The 22,422-nt window shown below is 34.7% G+C and overlaps 1 protein-coding gene across 1 annotated transcript in view; it reads left to right on the top strand.

Moving 5' to 3' along the window:
• The window catches only part of Vps45 (vacuolar protein sorting 45), a gene marked incomplete at its 3' end in the record, with an annotated part of 44,145 nt that extends 22,129 nt beyond the window's left edge, over positions 1–22,016 (top strand). The window contains 4 exon segments of the mRNA XM_081748098.1: positions 1,504–1,638; positions 15,195–15,335; positions 16,984–17,121; positions 21,858–22,016. Coding sequence (XP_081604224.1) covers positions 1,504–1,638; positions 15,195–15,335; positions 16,984–17,121; positions 21,858–22,016 — 573 coding nt within the window.
• Between the last annotated feature and the right edge of the window lie 406 nt (positions 22,017–22,422).

The following is a 22,422-nucleotide window of genomic DNA, read 5'->3' as shown; positions in this document are numbered from 1 at the left end:
CATCCTCTAAGGTGATTGTCCAAGGAATGGAACAGGTGAAAATCGGACGGTGCAATGTCCGGGTAGTATGGCGGATGCAATAGTTCTACCCATCCAAGGCGTAGAATGGTTTCCCGGGTCATCCTAGGCACGTGGAGCTTAGCGTTGTCCTGTAACAAGAGGACCCCTATGCGATTCAGAAATGCTGGCTCCAGAGTTTTGAGTGTTTCTTGAATACGGCTCAACTACTGACGGAGTACAGCGTTACATTGATGCTCTGACCAGCTGGTAGCAGATCCCGATGCACGATGCCGCGAGTAGTCCACCAAACTCATAGGAGGACGTTCTTCTGGTGCAGTTCTGGTTTCGGCTGTTTCGGAACCGGTTTATGGGATGCTAACCAATGATGACGGCGCCGTGGAGGTTCATACAGGACCTACTTCTCATCACATGTCAACACCCTGTCCAGAAATGGCTCCTTCCTCAGGCGAGACAGCAAAGAAATACTCATCACCTGTCAACACCCTGTCCAGAAATGGCTCCTTCCTCAGGCGAGACAGCAAAGAAATACAAGTGTCTGCTCGCGTTGCCTTCTGGCCCCAAGTCAAATCATGTGGAACCGATAGACCCAACTTGTAGTGCTTCCCAAGTTGACGGAAATTTTTCCGAATGGTTCCTCCTTGTAATCCCAGTTCCTCACACGTCTGACCACTGTTCGCCTCAATTGCTGCCTGAAGATATTCATTTTGTACATGTGTTGGTTTTCCGTCGAGTGTTTCGTCACCGTCCTTAAACTTGTTAAACCACCACTGTACTGTCGGCGTAGTTACAGCATCCTCACCAAAGGCCTGGCATATCTTCCGGCCCGCTGCAGCGGCGTTTGATCCCAGTTTGAACTCGTACACCCTTATGACACTGTGTGGAGGTCCCATGTTCACTCTGTTACGCAAGTTCACGGTGTAACTGAACTGCCACAACCAGGTAGTATGTTGAATATACTCAGACCAACAACTGACCTTCGCTTTATCTCCATTCGCATTCAACTCACTGTGTGAGGGACAGTTGAACACAGACCTCTACAAAAAGCGACAGAACTTTCTTGGTTACCTTTATATATATTAATACAGTATTAAAGGCAGTATGCTTGCATACAAGAAAGTGGTGGTAGCGATGGTGGTGGTGGAAGAGGAGAAGCAGAAAAATCTTGGTTGCACAGAGAAATGAAGATAATGAACATACGACGAAAACAAATCCTAAATAGTGCATCAAAAGTTTAAGCATATCTAGCAAAATATTTATTTAAAGATAGTAATTGACCATTTTGAAATAAAACCTAATAAGTAGAACACTTACTTTCTTTAATTGCACCCATAAGAATTTTCCTGAACTGTTTAGGTCACTTATTTTGTGTCCATCTTCTTTTGAAGTAAGGGTTCGATACTTAATTGGTAATGTGCTTAATTGTGAATGAATGTAATATTTGTATCATCTGATGGCTTAGAATATTTTTCCCTTTTATTCCAGTGGACATATCAAGCAATGGTTCATGAACTTCTGACTATTAACAACAACAGGGTTAATCTTTCAGACGTACCTGGTATAGCCAAAGAGTTAAAAGAAGTTGTGTTGTCAGCGGAACAAGACGAATTTTATGCAAATGTAAGTTCTATGTAGATATATATAATATTAGAATAAATTCTGATGTTGGAAAGAAAGGCATAATTAAGATCGTTTATAAACTATATGACACGTATTTCGACTTCTTAGTTTCATTAAAATTTAAGCAGGTAAAAGCTACTAACATCATGAGCATTCTGCCTCACTAATAAGTTACTTGTTGAAAATTGACAGGCTTCCATGTACTATGTACCGCAATGAACCTTTTTGTCTTTAGTAAACATTATTTGTTATTATATCTCGCATCAGTTGTAATCTTATTCTCCCCTCCACCTTTTGCCTTCAATCATACGTTCTGTCATGTCCCAGGATACAATTTCTTCCCAAACAATGTCTTAGTCATGATATAAAGTCTTAACCATTTTTTCTCTTATTTATAATTAACTCCAATATTCAAACATAACTCTGTATCTCATGTAGTCTTCTTTACATCACTGTATAATGTCAATTATCGCTATAATCTTCGCCACTATCTATTGTTAAGAAGTGTGGTTCATTACATAACTGATATGGTTTTCAAGTTTACTGAAATGAAACAAAACTGGTGTCGTTAATTAACGCTACAGAAAATGTGTACATACAAGAGAATTTTTAAGAAGTTATGTTACCTGGAAGTTTACAAATTCACAACAGGAAACATGGGTTTATAAAGGTTTGACAAGTTCTTTGGGAGTAGTAGAGGGAGTTGGTATACCAAAAAGCAACATTCGTTGGATCCGGTAAGAGGAACGTCCACGTTTTCTCGCATTCAGATAGAAGGAATTGTGAAAAGCAGAAACAACGTTCAAAAAATTCTGTGTAAAGCTATAAGGTGGTTCAAGTGATCCTGTTTTTCTTTTCTTTTCTTTTCTTTTCTCTTCTTTTTTTTAATCACAGAGTAACATTTACAACGACTATATAATAAATCAAATTTTCAAACAAGAATAGATTATCAAAGTTACAGCAAAACTAATATTATACATTGATATAGAAAAGATTGCGAGAAATACAAAGGTGAGTTTGAACATTCGTTTATGTGTTAGTAGTTGAAGTGTCCGTTCTCTGCACGGGAAGAATAGGTTTGTGAAAAATATATGAACCCCCAAGTCTTTAAATTAAACATAATATCTTGTATATAGACATAATGTAAATTCTTGAAGTGTCTTCATTGGCTATCTTCATAGCGACAAACATAAAACAGCATGTACCGTTTTTTAGTTTCGGCTCGAACTAGCTTGCACAAACTTTCAACCATTATTATAATTTTAGTTAATAATCTTGTAGTTTCATATTTAAAGGGCAACGGAAATTTTTGTCTAAATGCTAGAAATTAAGTTGCAATGTGTTTGAAAAGAAAAAGAAAACTGGTTGTTAAGCAGTTAAAATGAACAAAATGTACTCATTGTTGTCAAATCTTACCGCACATATTATCATTGGAATGTCGTTGCTACGGGCGTTTTCTACTGCTAAGGAACCCTCTTGGGAAAATAAACGTAATAAAAACGTATGTTAGGCCAGGGTGCACTCATGTACGTAAGATAATGAAAATCGGTGTAGCGATCTCGGAGGAGTTGGCCGCCAGTCATCGTTGTATTCATTTTTCTCTATATAGATGAGTCTTATAGCATTCATTAGTAAATATCTCTGAACTTTTTCTTATTTCTTACTATTCGTAACATTTTCTCATTAGATTTCTCCTTTGATAAAGTAATAAATCTACCATGGCAAACTGCTGTCTCGTACATTAGGACATCTATCGTATGCTATCGGCATTAGGACGTGAGTTTTATTAATTACTTTGCCGATGTTAGTTCTGTTATACCATCAACTGTCAATAGCATTCTATCGAGTAGTAATCAAAATTAGGTCAATCTTCGCTATATATAACTGAAGCAATAACCGTAATTAGAATAGTCTCCTTTGCAGCAGATTTCTTTATTTCAACGACCTTGTTCCAATAACAATCCTGTAATTATCATTCATAATTCTTTAACCTCTTTATTTCGTCATACTTTACAAATTCCTCTGTTGGGCTTTAGCTATATCACCAAATCATCGATATCAACAAACTTATCGCAATTCAGTCATCTTCATGCTACCTGTACAAATAATTAATGTTTTCCTCTTCATCTTTCTCGTGCATGTCATAATTTTTATCGCGTTTTCGGCCACATATTCATAGTCTAATCCTCAACACTCCAAGCTATCTAATTTTTTATTATTATTACTTTTTTTCCTCCACACACATTTCGAAAGCTTTTTTTTTTTTTTTTTTTTTTTTTTTTTGTTCACTTTTGGTTAGTATTTGTTTCTGCCTCATGGAGTACATAGATTACAGTACTTCTCACACACCACTTAATGAGTCGTGTTCGTACTTTTATTTCTTGCTGATACTTCAATCTTCACTAATTGTACTGTAAAAGGATTACTTTCTTTTCCGTCTTAACTTCTAAATGTCTGGAAACAATTGAGTGTATTCTTTCGCTATTGAAAACGTGATTAGCTAAGGGTATTTTACTTTCACACTTACAGAAGGAAAGGTAAACTATACACCGGCTTTTCAACGAGTCTGAGTCATGTAGAGAATGTGCAGCAGAAAAATTGACAGTGCTTCATAAAACAGTTATTATTCTCTATTTTTCATAAAACATCTTGAGAAACCAATGATTATACTGACAATATATGTAACACATTTTATTAGTGCATAAAGACTTCATTCTCTTCGTTTCACGGGGTACATGGTGGCCCAGTGGAAGAGCGCTCACTCTTGCTCCGAGGAGTTTCTGGTTCGATCCCATATGCGAGTTTGTGTTGAACAACATTGTGTCCGTTTTGTTCGCGTTTCCCACATTCTCATCCCACCAATATTCCATCATCATTCACTTTCAGCAATCATCCATCTCATTTAGCCTAAAGGGCATAACCCTGGGACGTAAAACTAGATATTTTCATTTGTTTTATTTCATTAGCTGTCAGTTATCTTCCCAACTTAAAACCAGAGCACACAGCTCAACTGGCGCTCCGTAATCTGTCATCACGCATGCTTACGTATAATACTTGTTTTATTTCATGAAGTGTACTTGATTGCATTGCAATTACGTAATTCTATTTTGTTGTTATCTCAGATTATAGTATGTTAGTTTTTATGGTTGTTTATAGTAAAAGTATACTTTTTGTGATAAATTATTTTGCGTAAGAGTACATGCGTAAGTAACTTTGCAGTTACGCGTGCCTTTATTATTGGTGAGAAGTACGACGATACAGACAACAGTCAGTTGTTCTACTTTCTTGCATCCTACTTCTGCATTTGATTCTGTCGTTTTGTAACATTGTTTTAAATTTCGTTTTGGGTTTTGCTGCAAGATCCATATGTACAACCGTGTACACTTAATCTTTTTTACTTTTTATTGAAATAGTGTTTATGTAAACTCTTTCTCGCTATTTCTTTAATACAGATATTTAATGTTGATAAGAGGAACATCTTTATCGAATTCCCATTCCAAGTACACTTTTCTGTTAAATTAGTTCTTTTACCTTAACTCTTATCGATTCATATATAAGTTTCTTATCAGTCTGTGACACTCTTTCATTATAACCCAAAATTCTTTGATATTTACAAAATTTTTCAGTCAGAACTTATTCTACATTAATGAAATATTAATTGCAGTTTTTTACTTGAATTTTTCTATAAAACTTTCACTGATTATTAAGAAGTGAGTAAGAGTCGTTTGGGCTCCTACCTTTCCTTTTAAAATCTTGTATTAAGTATTTGAAGCATAATCTTTTTGCTGCATGTATATAAGTAAAAATGAATGTAACGATTGTTGGCGGTCAACTCCTAGACCGCAGCATTGGACTTTTGGTATCAGAAATTAACTAGGCTTTTATCACATTAATTTGTCCGAGAGGGTTTCCTAGAGGAAGAAAGCACCCCTAACAAGAGGATTCCAATGTTAACATATGGGTTCATTATGTTTATTTGAATTGCATAACAGCCAGTTTTCTTTTTAATCATATGTAAACTTTATTTCTAGGCTTAAAATACCGCAAAGGAGATATTTTAACATGAGAATTTCCGTTGATCGAACTCTTCATTTTTTGCTGCAGCTGTTTTTCTGATCACATCAAGGAAAAATAGCTAACCTATTCAAAATGATTTTTAGAGCTCAAGCTGGATTTTTTTTTTTTTAACATGTCTCTGATTAAAGAGTATATACTATAGTACTCGCGCCGAATCGTGGAGCTTGGGCTCTAAACCAGTCATAGAAATCTTTTCCTTAAGCTCCGATACATCGGAAAACTTTGGCACAGTTCGTGAAGCCGCTTCCCGAGCACACACTTGGGGAAATGTCAAACAGCTGAAATTCATTAACAATGTTGCCAAACTTTGAAGACATAGTAAATGAGTATTTTTTAAAAAAATAAAGTATTTAAAAATTACCAATAATAACACTGCACAACAATCACCACCGTAACATGTAACGTACCGGTTTACCGTTTTGTTGTTGTTGTTTGTGTTATTCTGTGGAACTCGTATAGTTGATTAGTGCAGCGTTGTTACCGTTAATATGTTTGTTGGAGTGTATTTTTTGTTAGGTTAATTTCCCATTGATTCTTTCTTTGATTCACTATATTTGTTTTTGTGTTACTATTCTTGACCTAAGCCGTAGGCAACTATTGACTTGCTATTGTTCGTGTGAAAGTAAACAAACCAATATGCGTGATGTCACTCTCGTAAACTTTAATATATGATTACCGCGATAATACTGACATTTGCAAGTTATACTAAATCTGAACATCAACATAGCGTAGATTAGTGAATAAGACCGACACAAGATGTAAATAATAAATTTGTGGATTGGATTACGTATACTGTAACGTTTTATAATATTACAATGCTTACCAGAATTCGCGTTTACGATGAATGTTATGAGTGTGCATTTAGTATCAATTTCTTTGTGTTAATGGAGCTTGAGGCTGATGACGACAGTTGCTATTCAACTATCAGTAACAAGCAATACGTTACTCTTTTGTTTAAAAAGTTCTGTCTGCTGTTACGTGACCCAAATAAGCGAGTGAGAGGAAATTATCCTGAATGTCTTTAGAAAGTTAAAGTTTAGCAGAAAAGGGATAGGATGCAATCTTAATAATAATATTAAAATATACATGGTTGCGATAACGAATAATTCGTAGATGTTTTAAAATAATTACTATATATGATTACTGTGTGCGAGTAGTTATGTTAGATACATAGAAGGAAAACAAAAAAAGAAGATACAGTTAGCGGAAAAAAAGGTGGTAGGGGAACTCCGATACGTTCAAAAAGGTTAAGATGGAAAATTACTACTTTTGGACAACCTTGTGCAATATTTTGGTCTCAACGGAGTTCCCGTCAAAAATTTTATTTACCGTATTCTCGCGTGTATAAGCCGCACTTTTTTTCACGAACAAGCAAACGAAAATGTAGGGTGCGGCTTATACACGCGAATGATTTAAAATGGCTTAAAGATAATTACGGTATTAATTTTTTGCGTTTGTTGTACGGTATTTACCGCACATCACAAGAAACACGTATAGAAAACAAATCCACAAAGCCACAATCAGACGAAACAACAATTAAATACAGGAACAAACACGTTAACTCAAATACCGCTATTGTTGATTTGAATCAACAATTACCGGTAAACGAACAAAATATTTTTTTTAACGGAAGTAAAGTTAAATTTTAAGGGTGCGGCTTATACATGAGTGCGGCTTATACACGCGAGAATACGGTAACCTGTTTTGGCTACACATGGTTTCATGGACGCCATTTTGAAGCGGACCAGAGTTTAGTAGACGTAGAAATCAGGACATAGGGAGAATCCAACTCTGAAAGAGAGGAAAGCAGAGTCGGAGTCCCACTTGTGTCAGGAATTCTCTGTCTACGGGTAAAAGTACCTGCAGTTCAGGTAACCTAATTTGCTATATTTAATTAATAGGGATTGAAGCTGCCAGCCCAAGGTGGCGACAACGGAGCTACAATCATAATGCTACCGTGTTGATATAGTGGAGTGTAGGAACTGTGATGACAATTTCAGTTTAGTTAAATATGCAAATGTCTCTAGTCATTAGTATGTGTAGCTAAATTAGCGTTGCGTCACGCATCTTATCCATCTCCTATGAACGTCTCCACTTCACTATTTCTTTACTAGAGAATGAAATCCGTTATTACAGTCTTACAACATTTGGTATTGATATAAGACTTCGAACAAATTTCTTTCCGTTATCAGTATTCCTATTAGTCAGAATCAATGTAGTTTTCGGACTGTCACATTGGGAAATAGTTGTTACTATATAAACATCTAAAAAAATCGTGTAGAATATAATTTAGCCTCATGTGTTCGTTCAATGGAAATTCAGCTTCAGTTTGCTGCCCTTCCTATAATAAGACTGACTTGTAATTATCGTTCTTGTTAGATTAAAGGATGGTGCTGATCAAGAATATAAACGTTTTGTCTCCCAAGTGTAGATTTTGATATGTAGATTGCTAAAAATGCGTTCCATAGTGATACCAATAGTCGGTCACTTAGATTTTTTTTTCTTTTTCATTTGTAGCTGCATATCATATGTATATATTTCATAGATCATCATCAAGGAATAGTTATAGTGTAATGGTATTCCCTTTCATGGCTAGATCTAATAGCCGGAGATGCTTAGTATTGGCTACTACTTTGAAATTGATTTATAAAGAAGATAGGTTGTAACAATACATGCGTCCAATATTTTCAATGCATAGGTGACTAGGATGGTTAGTTTTCTTTTCTATTTATTCATTATTCTGGGGCGTATATTATTGCAGTTAGGGAGTGGTTAGAGTGGATTAGCCCATATTGATTTCGTCGTTTATATATATATATATGTGTGTGTGTGGTGTTAAGTCAGTCTGAATTAGATTCCGTAGATGGGTACCCATAATACTATAATGAACAAAGTTCCTATGTAAATGGTCCAATTAAGTAATGAAAGCCAAATAATGTAATTATTCTAATTTTATTGAGTTGTAATTAATCAAATCGAATAATGCATTCAAAATTTAAGTACAGACTGAAATTTCATGAGAACATAAACGTGTATGAACATCAATTTGGAATGCTATTGTAATTGATCTCTGATGAAATTATTACAATTTCCTTCGCCTTGGATATTTGGATTGATACAGTTTATGGCTTGTAACAGATATATTATCTGAAAGCAATAAAAGCAATTATTCAAATTAATCTTATATTTTGAGTAAAATATTTTGTTGTATCAATACACACACACACACGCACACACACACACACACACACACATATGTGTGTGTGTGTGTGTGTGTGTGTGTGGGTGTGGGTGTAAATATAACGGTGAAATGAGCAGTTTGGTGGATCTCATGACTGGTATACTACTTTAGGAAGAATCTGAATCTTTCTGTTCGTGCATGGGTTAGTTGCGCGCTTTGGGTTAGACAAACTCTGGTATATTTATTTTTTATTTATTTAATTTTTAAATGTATATTTCAAAATTGGTATCTTCAGGATTTTAGTTGCACCAAAATAGTATATATCAAAAATGGTGATCCAAACCAGGATCCATTTCCGTAGAAACGAAAGTAAACATTGAATTTAGTTAACTGTGCAAAATGAGCTTATATCAAAATTGGTAACTACATCCAAGATAACACCGTGTGCGTGGGTTTCCTCGGGGCTCTCCCGTTTCCTCCCACTTTCTTCACTCCACCATTTCATTCATTACTCATTACCACCGTCTCCTTTAGCCTAACCGACATAACCGAGGGACGTAAAACTCAACGATTTCATTTGATTTTTTACATCCAAGATTTGTGATTTTTTTTTCGAGAAGTAGAGACCTATTTCAAAAATGGCTTATTAGTTACTTCGGTATTATTTCATTTTTAATTTACTTGTGGAAACTAGTGTGCAGTCGCCCCTTCTCAGTCTGAAAGCTCAGATAACGCGCTAATAGACAGTGTAATTGGGGATGTTAGAACTGGCAAGTTGCGTCCAGGATTTTGTAAATATAGAATTTGGTAGAGCGTAAAGTACAGGATCTGACCTGGGTTGCATATAAATAAAATCAAACATGTACAAATCAAACAGATTGTGATGTCGAAGGGGTTGAAAAGGGTAAGAAGCTTTTAGGACTGGTTAATGTACTTGCACTTACTTGTAAATCTTGGTGTTGCCTTCTCGGTGATTCTCCCAATGGATTGATGTCCCTCCATCCTTCTCTCTGGTCAGCTGGTCGTCCGAGTAGTTGTGAGTTAAGGGTTTGCGAAACCCAGGCAGGAAAACCAACGTTTCGAATACAGTAAATCTAATCAAAGTCGAAATTGCTCTTTAACGGATTATCCATCGCAACTGATAACTAAGGCAAAGTGCTCTCTAAGTTAGAGCAAGGTGAACTTCTCGTAAACTTGGAATCGTGGTCCGTGCTCCTACATGTTGACTCGTCTCTCATACGATCCGGACTACCTCTTCCAAAAGTCTCTCAAAGGTTTTTGTTCGATGTCCCTTCTGGGTTAATATCCTGGGTCGTTGACTATTTCTTCAGTTTCGATGAAAAGTGCGTTGCTCATAGATTAACCAAAGGTGAGGTGATGATAGGAATGCTGACAGGGAAACAATCTGTCGTTTTTATTGATTAAGAAATTACATGTATAAGAAAGGAATGACAAACAGCAAGAAAACTTCCTAGTAGGAAAAGCAAATGAACTTAGAAAAAAAAAAAAAAAAAACGAAAAGTGATTCAACATTAAATGAACGATTATGCTTTTCACTGTATTGAATTTTAAAATAAAATGTCCCAAAGTCCGAAATAAAATGTTTCATTATGTGTTCAAATACACATATCTTCACACAAACAATTATTCTAAAACGGTAACAGTAGCACGAATAGTCACAACAAAAATATAACGAAAAAAAAAAAAAAAAAAAAACAGAATTTATCGCCAATCCGACAACACTGTACTCTCGGGAGATGTCTTCATGTAGTGCGAGAGACAATACTGACAAAATTTGATAGGTGGGTGTTGACGACCGGAACACACCCTCGCGTTCTATTGGGTAGTGAAATCGGTAGATCTAGGTCAAGTTTCACAACTCGTCGCGAATACTATAAATGGATAGGGAAGACTCTATTATCAAGAGAATGGATTAAACAAAAAAGGTTAAAATATTTATAGAAACGTGTGGAATACTTACCTTAGACTGCTAGTTTAAAAATCTTAAGTATGTAGAACGTGTCTAGAGTATACAATGCTCTCCGTACCTCCGTGCACAAGAAAAAGTATTTATAGAAGAGGTATTTTGTATAAATCTTTTTTTCTTTGGGCTTTTATGGTGATATGTTCGTATTGAGGTTTGAATTTTTTTTTTTCGGATGTTACTTAGTTTGCTTCCGTATAGGTGTGCAGATACCTTCGATGCAACTCAGGTTTTCGATGTTGATCTAGTATTGTGAGGCAGTTGATGAGCTGCTTAAATTATGTCGTAAATTCCAGTGTAGAAAGCCATAAATAGTAGCATTGGAAGTTAATGTGCTGACAATGGAAATTGCAAAAAGAAAAGCAATGGAATAGCTACATGGAGTCTGAACTACACAGAGAATATAGGGAAATAATAACTGGGTAGTCGAGGTATAAACTTTTCGTAGTTCAGAATGTAGGTTCTACAGTTTATTTTACTTACAAATAACTGTAATTCCTGTAAACACCTTCCACTTCCTAGCTTTCGGCTCTCCCTTGGAGCTTGGATCACGAAGGTTGAAAACAGGAGAAAGTATAATAAAAACATCAGGAAAGCAAAAGGAACAGACTTATCAGGATCGAGTAGTGCGAAAAAACGGCTTGTCCAAGTGGCTGGCCAGTCATCGAACGCTGAAGCAGCACATTGTAAGATGGTAGACTGAGTTTGTGTAGTCTTTTGTTGTATATTGGAAGGTTGCCAACTCATGGTGGTGTTCTTATTTTTATGCCAATGTTGTTTGTATTTCTTAATTACCGCCTCCCATTCCTTACTCGGCCACTTTTTATCTAAATTCATCTTTGAATTTCTTAAGTGAATAAACAAGTTTTCGAAAAAAAACCTCTCTGTTTTATTTTTAACCCCAAATTAAATTCTTGCTTCCTCAATATTGTGTTCTGTTTCTTTCAAATGTTTCGACAGTCAAACCTGATGTTCCTGTCTTTCTTTCCCTCCCCGTCCGCTTTCTGGTATAGTGTGCTCGCCGAGGGACGTCATCCCTCATATGTGATAGGCTTAGGGCTATAGCTTTCGGTAATGATCAGAAATCTGTATAAATAAATAAAATAAATATATAATATGTAGCGCACCGATTTTACCGGTAACGATACATTAAATATGCACTTTAAGTATTTGTGATTTGTGGCACCCGTATTGTTAAGTTATGCAGTATAGCTGCTAATGAGTTAACTGATAACATGTTGTTATTGTTATGAGAGTGAATTCTTTTATGTTTTCCGTTGATTTTTTTTTTTCGATTGACTACATTTTTCTCATTGCGTATATATTCCTAATCTGCGCTGTATGTTACTGTTACTTGGGGTCTATCGTTTTTTGAGAAACAAACAAGCTAAGGTACATACGATGCTATCCTCATGATTTTAGATGGAGTTAGCCAGATATACCGGTATATATATATACACACACTGATACAATTTGGTGGGCTTATACTAAACCTGTATACAGAAATATATATATATATATATATATATATATATATATATATATATATATATATATATATATATATATATATATATATATATATATATAGATATATATATATATATATATATATATATATAGATAGATATAGATAGATAGATAGATAGATAGATAGATAGATAGATAGATAGATAGATAGATGTATAAATCTTTCCCTTTCACCCTTTCATAATAATAATAATATGATTTGCATTATAACCCAAACTTGTTAATATGATGGGTTACACATACTGTAAATAAGTGTAATATATGAATGCTTGCCTTATGCAATTGGATGTTATTGAAGATAAAATTTGCGTTCTCACCGTTATAATCAGTAGTGTGGGAATAAATTCTCACTTTTGCGATGATCAGAGCTATCTCATATGGAATTACTTACCGATAACACAGCATCCGTTCATCTTGAAAGTACGTTTAAATTCGTTATTCATCTGTTAAGAGCAAGTTGCTATGTTGTATGTTGCCAAGCGGGAATAAGTGAACGAAAATAAAGTTATTCTGATGCAGTTTCGAAACTTAAAAATTTAAAAGGTTTGATACATTTCGCTAACAGTATTAAAATATACATGTCTGAAATAACGATGAATTCATATATGTGATAGATATTAAGTAACATATTATTTACTGTGTGCGAGTAACTATATCATACACACATACAAAAGAAAGAAGAAGAAATTATATAATTAACTGAAACACCGGTGACAGAGCTCCTTTATTGGAAATTTTCTAAGCGATAAAATTTCGCCTATTGGAACTAAACCTGTATACAAATTCCATTTTTCGATCAAACCTGTATATGTTTGGTATCGAAAGAGTCTCCCAGTAAAATTATTCTTCAAACCTAATTTGGCTGATTGTCACCGTAGAGAGTGATCTTTTCCCATGTCCGCCATAGTGATGTGGAGAAAGAATTGGGTAGACGCAAGAGTCGGGAAATGATAAGGATCCGACACTGAAGGAGAGGAAGCCAGAGTTGGAATCTTGTATGTATCAAAAATCTTCCGTCTGCGTATAAACGTACCTGCAGTCAAGGTAACGCGATTTTTCTAATTTTAACTCTTAGGAAGTTGGAAAGTATAAGTCCAAGATGGCGCCGACTATGATACCACCATAATCGCAACCTTGGTGATAGTGTGAATTCAAAGTTACTGTGAAGATAATATCGGTTTGTTTTTTATAAAAATGTGTGATTTCATAATGTTTGGCTAAATTAGCGCTGCGTCACGCACCTTAAACTTTCCTTGATGATAATTCCACTTGATTTGATCAAATAATGAAATCTTTTGTCGTAACTTCCAGAATAATTTAATGCAAGATGGGGGTAAGATCGAACGGTTTTTGTTTTATTCCTTTGAGTTATTATTATCTTAAGTTAATACAACCTAATTTCCGAGTTGCAAAGTAGTTATATTATCAAACAATATTAAAAATTACTATAGTAGTAAAATATACGGTAGTCTCATTCGTATGTTTACAGGGAATTTCGCTTGTTGCCGTTCGCTAAGAAAGACTGACTTCTAATTATCATCTCTTGTTAAATCGTTTTGATGATAATTTTTCAAAAAACAACAATTTCCATTCTTTCCATAGTAATGAATGCGTTCTGCAGTTATCCTGAAAAGTCTGTCAAGTAGATTTTTTTCCTTCATTTCATTAGTGTTTACATGTTCATATGTATATAGTTCATAGTCCATTATTATTTAGTTAGTTGTTTGTTGTCGATGTTGAGTGAATCAATGTAACGGCCAGATAAAGTAATGCCTTTTTTGCCGCTAAATTAATGCTGAAAGGATGACAGTAGATTGTGATTGTGGCAATGCATGTATCAAAGGATAATTGCTCGGTAAATGATACCAATACATAAGGTTGACAGCTAGGATATATATTGCCTTCATTATCATAGAACGCATTACTATTGTGATTGGAAAGTGAATAGTGTAACTCAGGCGGTATGAATGTTATTAACTTAGATGATAAGTTTAAATGTGCCAATTTTAAGTGTGAAATGCGTTGCTAACGTTGATGTCATTAGAAAAATAAGGTGTTCTAATGTTGAACTTTTCAAATAAATAACAAAAGCCAAATTATTCAAGTATTTATTGGATTATCATTAACTAAGTTAAATACATTTAGAATTTGATTAAGATTTGAAACTTTACAAAAATTCAAATATGTATGAATATTGATTTGGAATAATTTTACATTCTACTTCTTTCAAAATTAATGAACTTTCTTCGTCTTGGAGTTTATATCGATGTTATCCATATGCAAAAAGGGTTGTCAGTGACTTGTAACATTAACATTATCTGAAAGTAATAAAATCAAGTATCTCAGTTTATTCTGGTATTGTAATTGAGATAGTTTGCTATCTAAGTTCATATATACATGAATGATCAAATTACGTGGAATATTAGATTTCACTGCTGGTATACTGCTTTAGCAAGGACTTTTTTTTTTTTTTTCAAATTGGTTAACTGCGTGTTCTGGGTTAAATAAACGAAGAATCTAAGTTAACTTTAGTCTGATAAGTTTTTTTTTCAAGATTGAAATTAGCAACTAACAAAATTGGCTACACCAGTCAGAATTTTTGTCCACATTGATATTTGTCCATTTTAAATAATTATGCCAAATTAGAGCGTTACAAAAATTGGCTTTATCCATTCAGGATTTATAAAGTGATTTTCTCTGTCTCTCTCTCTCTCTCTCTCTCTCTCTCTCTCTCTCTTTTCTATGGCAGTAAAGACCGTAAAAAATATTTCATGTTTATTTCAGAATTTGTATCTGAACTTCGGAGAAATAGGACAGACAATAAAAGAACTGATGGAAGAATTTCAGAAGAAAGCTAAGAACCATCAAAAAGTAGAAAGCATAGCAGATATGAAGGCATTTGTAGAGAATTATCCTCAGTTTAAGGTATTTATTAATTTCTATTAGGGTGAATTTATAACAATGAAAACAGGAAATTTCAAATAAATGCATTAAAGTAGCTTTTTAACAGGGAGATTGGTGCTGCGACTCATTGATTGAAAGTTAAGATGGTTAATTTGATACCATGTTGATATTACAATACAGAATCACGTCGCTGTGGGTTTGATTGTTTGATTAATTGAAGTTTAACGTCCCTTTTAACCACTGAAGTTCTATGAGACGGTATCCTGTTTAAAGTGCAACCCGAACCACTCTGCCTTTGTATCCGAGACAGCCAACCCCCTGGAATCCAACCCGGAACCGCGTGAGCAGGAAGCACGTGTGTTAGCCACTCGACTGCGAAAGGGCGTATACGTAGGATTTCCGATGGTACCTTTATATTGCTTGGTTTTACATTATGCCATTTAATTCATTCGTTGTATTTTTGTACCGTTGCTGAGTAAAATCGTGAAACGTATCAAATATTAATTAATTTTTAAATATGGTTTAGGCTAAAAACGAAAGGGAAAACTTTCATGATTAGCAGTTGGGTTATGGGAATGATCTATAGCATATAACTTAAAAAGTGAACATTTTAACAAATTAACTAAGCAATTAATACATGTAAAAAGCAAATAAAACTGTTAACAAATACCATGAGCAAATATATTGTACTATTTCCATTATTGTATTATTATGTAGACATGGAAACACAGACTATGAATGATATATAATTAAAATACCAGTTATGAAATTTCAATTTGCTTCATCTGCAGAATTGATAATTATAATTAATAATTATGTTTGTTTTTTTTTTTTTCATTCATAGTCCTTTAGCGTATGTCCATTTGTCTTCATTCATAGTGGTGTTTTCTGTACGACAGTTTCCTACATTATAACGATCTTAAAGTTTCTTAAGACAGAAAAAATCACGATACTTTTACAGGCAGATATCCATTTCTTTTTTTCATTCATTTAAATAAGTTAATTGAAAATATAATTTTAATATACTTAGTTCAGCTTCTTGGGTAGGAAAACTCAAGATTTACAATAATGATAGTAATAAAATTGACGTATCACATATTTTCATTTTACTTTGATTTACTGTACTACGTAAAATTACATGCCAAAATATTTACCTAGTATCGTAATAACTCATCCATTCACTGTTATTCAAGGACTTGGAGATCTCATTCGTGGCTAAGCGGTTAGCGTACGCGCCTTTGGCATGGGAGCCCCGGGTTCGATTCTCGGCGGGAGCTCATGTGGTTCAGATTTCACGTTAATCTGTAGGTTCCGTCTCATATAGCCTCGCTACTGAAAGGGACGTTAAACTCAAAATCAGCTCATCTCAATGACTTGGAGTACAGATTAGTTTCACTCTTCATCTTTGCAAGCTCTAAGTGAATACATTCCATCCATAATAGAGTCGAAATGTTAGGCTTGTATACATATTGCTGACGTTATGTTGCGTCATGATAATGCCTGTGAGGCATGAGTCTCAACTATCACATAATACATAAGTAATTTGGTTGTGTTCGTTTCCAGCAACAAAAGAGTTAAAAACTTCAATTTACTGTATGGCTTCTATAATATTTTTGCATTATAATGTATATGTTAGTGATTCATTATTGCTAATTACACTTCTCCGCAGAAAATGTCGGGCACAGTATCGAAGCATGTGACAGTAGTAGGTGAACTTTCATCTATAGTGAACAAGCATAATTTACTTGAAGTGTCTGAAGTAGAACAGGAATTAGCCTGTCAGAACGAACATTCTCAACAGTTGCAGGTAAGTAAACTTTCAGTTAACTTCTTTAAATAAATAATAATAATAATAATAATAATAAAAATAAAAAGTATCGCAATAAGTTATGTATTTCACAGAGTTTCTAGATGATGTAGGTTCTTTTCCAATTTCCAGATAGCCGTACAGTTTTAACGACAATACTACATTCTTCTGCGGCCTTCTCTGACTCATGATTTCGTTGCCCATGTGATAACTCGGTTGAAGTATTTATGAAGTACAAAACGAATTTACTTTCAAATTAAAACTCGAAATTTATGAGCGATAGTTCGATATATAAATGTTAACTAAATAGATCCAAAACGTACACCTCTTGCTTTACTGTTACAAATCTATATATGATAAGAGGAGGAAATAATTAGGTGCAATTCAGTGATACAGGAAGAGTGAAAAAATTAACAGCTGGATCAAGATTCGAAACCAGGTCTTCAACTTACCATGCTGACGCCCTCACTACGCTATCCATTCCGCTACCCGAACAATCATACATTCTGTCACTCTTTAAGTCGGGGCTCAACCATTCAGACCACATGAACTGGACCACAACTCCTGTTGTGCTTGGACAACCCAGTGTCTACGTTATAGGACGCTTTTGACGTTGAAAGGGGATCGGACCAGCTGTAACCAGGTAGTAGCTACAGCTTCGACACGGTAAGCCGGAAACCCGGTCAGTTATCAATCGTCGAACTTTCACTATATATAAAATAACATAGATTCGTGAATGGTGTGATATATATTTGGATAAAAATGAGGCTAAGTTGGAACTTCTGTGCAGTACTTGAAACTGTGTACACCCTAACATCGAAGTAATGAGGGAAACTGAAACTAACAAGATAAACTTCCTGGATATAACTATTTGTAAAATATCGAAAAATTTGACACCAAGATATTCCTTAAACATCAGCAGGTACTCATTTACATACAGTATGCTCAAATAAAATGGAAGTTATTATTTTTAAGTATTTCTTTCACGAGCCTTAGAATTACGATTCATTACAATACAGAACTTAAATAAGGTTTTCATTAAACATAGGGGAAAAAAAGAAAGGTTCAGGGTGTTTTTTAAGCTACCTTTTTGTATCCAAATGGATACCTAGACCCAGCCCTTGGATACCAAGGCCCAGCAGTTTGGATACCCAGTGCACTTCATAAATCTTTAAATTACTGGAATACTTGAACAATAAGTTACTTGAATTACTATACATTTAAAAATAGTTCAATATACTTTGGTTTTGTGACTATATGTATGAGCTTGTATTCTGTGGGTAGGTATAAAATTGGAGAGCTTCATTCTTGAAATTTCAAATATTCCTCTTTCCCTCGTTTCGCGTATTCATTTGTCTACCTCCAGATGCTAGCACTTTCATTCTACTCTAATACAGAGGAAGTTAATAGACTGACTAAAGAGGTAGAAAGGTTGAAGCCGAACTCTCACATGTAACGGTCCAAATTACATTTGGCTTATATACCTTTTGAATAGTCTGAGGGAAAATAACAGAAGAAAACAACTTGCTATTTGGATATTAATTTATAAATGGAACTTATCTTTAGTTTACAACACTGTTTTGGTTCGTTACAATTAAGACTCATTATTTCTGATAAAATATTGTGAAGAGAACTTTTACACTTTTGGGGAACACTTTGCGTTGAGACGATAGCTAGTTGCGTATCTGACCTAGCAACTTTAGATCGAAAATGGCGAGATGTACTGTAGAGCAAGAAGATGATCCTGATTCAGTGTGTCGACGCCGATGACTTTTTAGTAAAAATCTCTTACGCGCACGCCGTATGATTAATGTGGCTACGTGAAGTCAAAGCCAGGATTGTCATCTGGCCAGAAATTTTTCCTTTTCTTTGGTAATTTTACGATCAGCGAGATGCTGCAAAATGATTGAAAGTTGCGACAGTTAAATTGTTAAAAAGAATTTCGTATGTTACAAAGCGTAACAAATTGTAAACCTTTTTCATGCTCTGTAGAGTTACATAATTAATGGACTGTCCTAATAGTATCTAATTTCGAAATCTCTAATACACCGCATGCATTCTCTTTTCATAGGAAAAGTAGGTCTACATGCAAAATGAAGCACGTCTCAAGTGGAAGTGAAAATCGGAGAGAGAAGGAGCAAAACCTTCTTCAACAAACAGGAAGTGCCAAAGATCAGTAAAAGTTGATAAGTTATTACTCTGCTTCTACACAAGGTGAACCAGGATCACTTGATGCAACTCATGTCCATCAGTATCAATCGCACGAGACGTGGAAATAGTAGAATTATAACAGAGATCATAAGTGAGACTGTTAATATTCTACAGAGTGCGCATACTGTCTGTGTGCGAAGTTCAAATGACGAGGACAATAGATTAATTAGTTGTGAGATTGTGTGTACACATACTCAAGTAATTGAAATAGAAACCGACAGTGCCAGCAGTCAAGGACATTCCAGTCATGACAAGGAACCAGCCAGTATCACTTCAGATTTATCATCCAAAAAGGAAGTAGTGGCAACTCCTGAATGTGATATGTGTAAAGAAAGAAGGCTATCTTTGACATGGCTTGTGATAACTACAGTTTTCTGAAAACGTATAAGGAAGAGGTTGGAAAGAGGAGGCGGCCGTTTGTTAGGTGTGCTATATGCAAGGAATTTGAGACTGAAACAGCGAAGGATTCGTGTAAATGGAACTATCCCGATGGCAAAAAGAATTGAGGCTGAAAATAAGTTAGAGAGGATCGTTGACCATTTAGACTCGAGTGCGCATAAACCTGGTGCAGAAGCGAAGAAGCTGCAAGAATCCTGGGCAACATTTTCCTACACAACCTTGGGCCAGAAAGCAAAGGTACAGACTGAACAACCTAATTGCCATGTGCATTGATGTGTACAACGATTCCCTGTATGAGATACCAACAGCTCACTCCTGGCCAGCAAGATCTTTAACTCATTTGAAATCTTTGTCCATGCAGAGCAGTGAGGCACTGCAAGACAGATTCTCCATTCACCCCTTTTGATCCTGCAATTTTTAATCTTCATTACAGAAATCCTGCAGTTTATTAAGAAATGCTGGCAATAATTGCGAAGTTGGATAAGAAAAGTTGTGCGAAAATCTGAAGAGTGCGATTTGCTATTGTTTACAGGTGGATGGCAACGGATCTGAGCCAAAATTAAAAAGAAAACGTCCGCTCTTGTATTGATGTCGATGTGTTAAATCGAAAATGAAACGGTTAGCAGAAGTCTGATAAATAAGTCATTCTGTATGTATTATTCCAAAAGTGCGCATTATACAAAAATGTACTTTAAGAAATCTGTGTGCGTTTAACTTGTGCTGTGTGTTTCAAGGGTCCTTTTGTGCCTGGATACCCAGTAACGATTTCTTAAAAAATGCACTGGAAATGTTACAGCTCGAAACTTGTTATACGAATATCAGATTGAAACAAAAAATCAAAGGATGATATTAGGAAATGGATAGACATATCTTTATATCATTCTCTTTCAAACAGATGAGATAAAGTTTCGGAGAAACGTTGTTAACACAGCAATATTGCACCTAAAGAACATTTAAAAAAAATTAAAATAAACCTGTGGATGTGAGTGATGTTAGCCCTGATTAAGCTCAGTTTACACTACAAAATGAAGAATGGGATTTTGAAGTTCTGTGGTTAGATCTAGGTTGCTTTTATAGTAAATCAACAATTACGAAGAAAAAACAGACGTGATAGTAGTGGGCTAAAAGGAAAAAGTAATTTGATAGTCTTATGATAGAATGTAGCTCAGGGAAAGGAAAATTTAGTACATTACCTTGATGTTTTGCTGGTCCTCAAGGTTTTTCTGCTTCTCTCCTCCCAGTAGTGTAAACTGATAACTGCTACGGATGCTTCTGGCCCAATACACAGCCAAGGCCTCCCAAATATGCTCCTTTCACTCATCACTCTCAGGACGAAACAAAAGCAGAGAAATTCTCGTAAATTTAATAATGCAATGCATAGAAATGTTCTCGATCAATTCAGAACTTAAAAGTAAATTTTTCATCGGCTTTCCTATTTCAATTAAACCCGGATAACCAGAATCGGATACGTGGATGACTGTACTAAGAGGTATAGAACCGGATGCAATCTTAGGAATATGGAAGTGGGAATATTTGACGTCTGTTGGCTTTATTCTGAAAGAATAAAAAGTTAAATGAATGAAAAGTAAATCGTATACATACTTCTTGTCTGGAGCGTTAATCATCATCAGATGTGTCAAAATCAATTATCAGTAATAGTACTGACTGTCTATTTCGGATATTGTATCATAATTTTTTTTATATCAAATTGTAAATGTCTTAATATCCTATCAGTCGTATAATATATAAACATAGGATCCCTTCACACACCATATCTTCCTTCACAATATTAATTTGCTGGATTTCGCAGGTTTCTATCAAGTCTCATGGACGTTTCAAGCACCGAAAAATGAAATTAAATGAAATCTTTGAGTTTTAAGTCCCACGGTTATGCCGGTTAGGCTAAAAAAGACGATATAATTTATTATAGATGTTTCCAGATCGGCTGCAATTATGTTAACTATACTTTTTATTCCATTCTTTATATAAAGAAACTTTCCTACCTAACATTTGATAGTTAAGTACTTGTTATAAACCTATTGACCCATTGATTTATATAATTTTGTTAAAGATATGGCTTGCATGTTTAATTTCAGTTCAATATTAACTTATTTATATTTTCGTAGAAAATCAGACGGCTGATCCACAACGATAAAGTAAGGGATATCGATGCTACAAGACTTGTGATGTTGTATGCCTTGCATTATGAGAAACATAGTAACAATGATTTCGTTGGTTTAATGGATGCTTTAAAGAAGAGGGGTGTGTCTGAAAAGTTAACAAAGGTAGGTTATATTGTTTGGGCACTTTCCAATTTCATTTATGCCAGCTAACAGTTAAAAAAAAAAAAAAAAAAAAAAAAAAAAAAAAAAAAAAAAAAAAAAAAAAAAAAAAAACTTTATATTTGGGATAAAAGAACAGGTTATTTATGTATCTGGTAGGAGTTTTTTTCAAATCGATGTTGTAAAATGAACGCTAGAAGTATACTTGGCACGGCCATCTAGTATATAATTTTTAAAGTACCGGTATGTGGATTTTTGCTTTTTGTGCTAGTAAACAGTAAACGATGAAGTATTACGCTAATCAAAATTTAAATTTCAGATATTGTTGTTGTATATTCTACATTTATATATTTTCATTTGGTGACGTTACTCTGATGGAGAAGTTCGATTTTGTTACAGTAAACAGGAA

The sequence above is a fragment of the Thermobia domestica genome, unplaced genomic scaffold (genome assembly GCF_964235325.1).
Source record: "Thermobia domestica unplaced genomic scaffold, izTheDome1.hap1.1 HAP1_SCAFFOLD_1203, whole genome shotgun sequence".
NCBI classification, from domain to species: domain Eukaryota; kingdom Metazoa; phylum Arthropoda; class Insecta; order Zygentoma; family Lepismatidae; genus Thermobia; species Thermobia domestica.
This window is presented reverse-complemented; position numbering and strand designations above follow the sequence as displayed.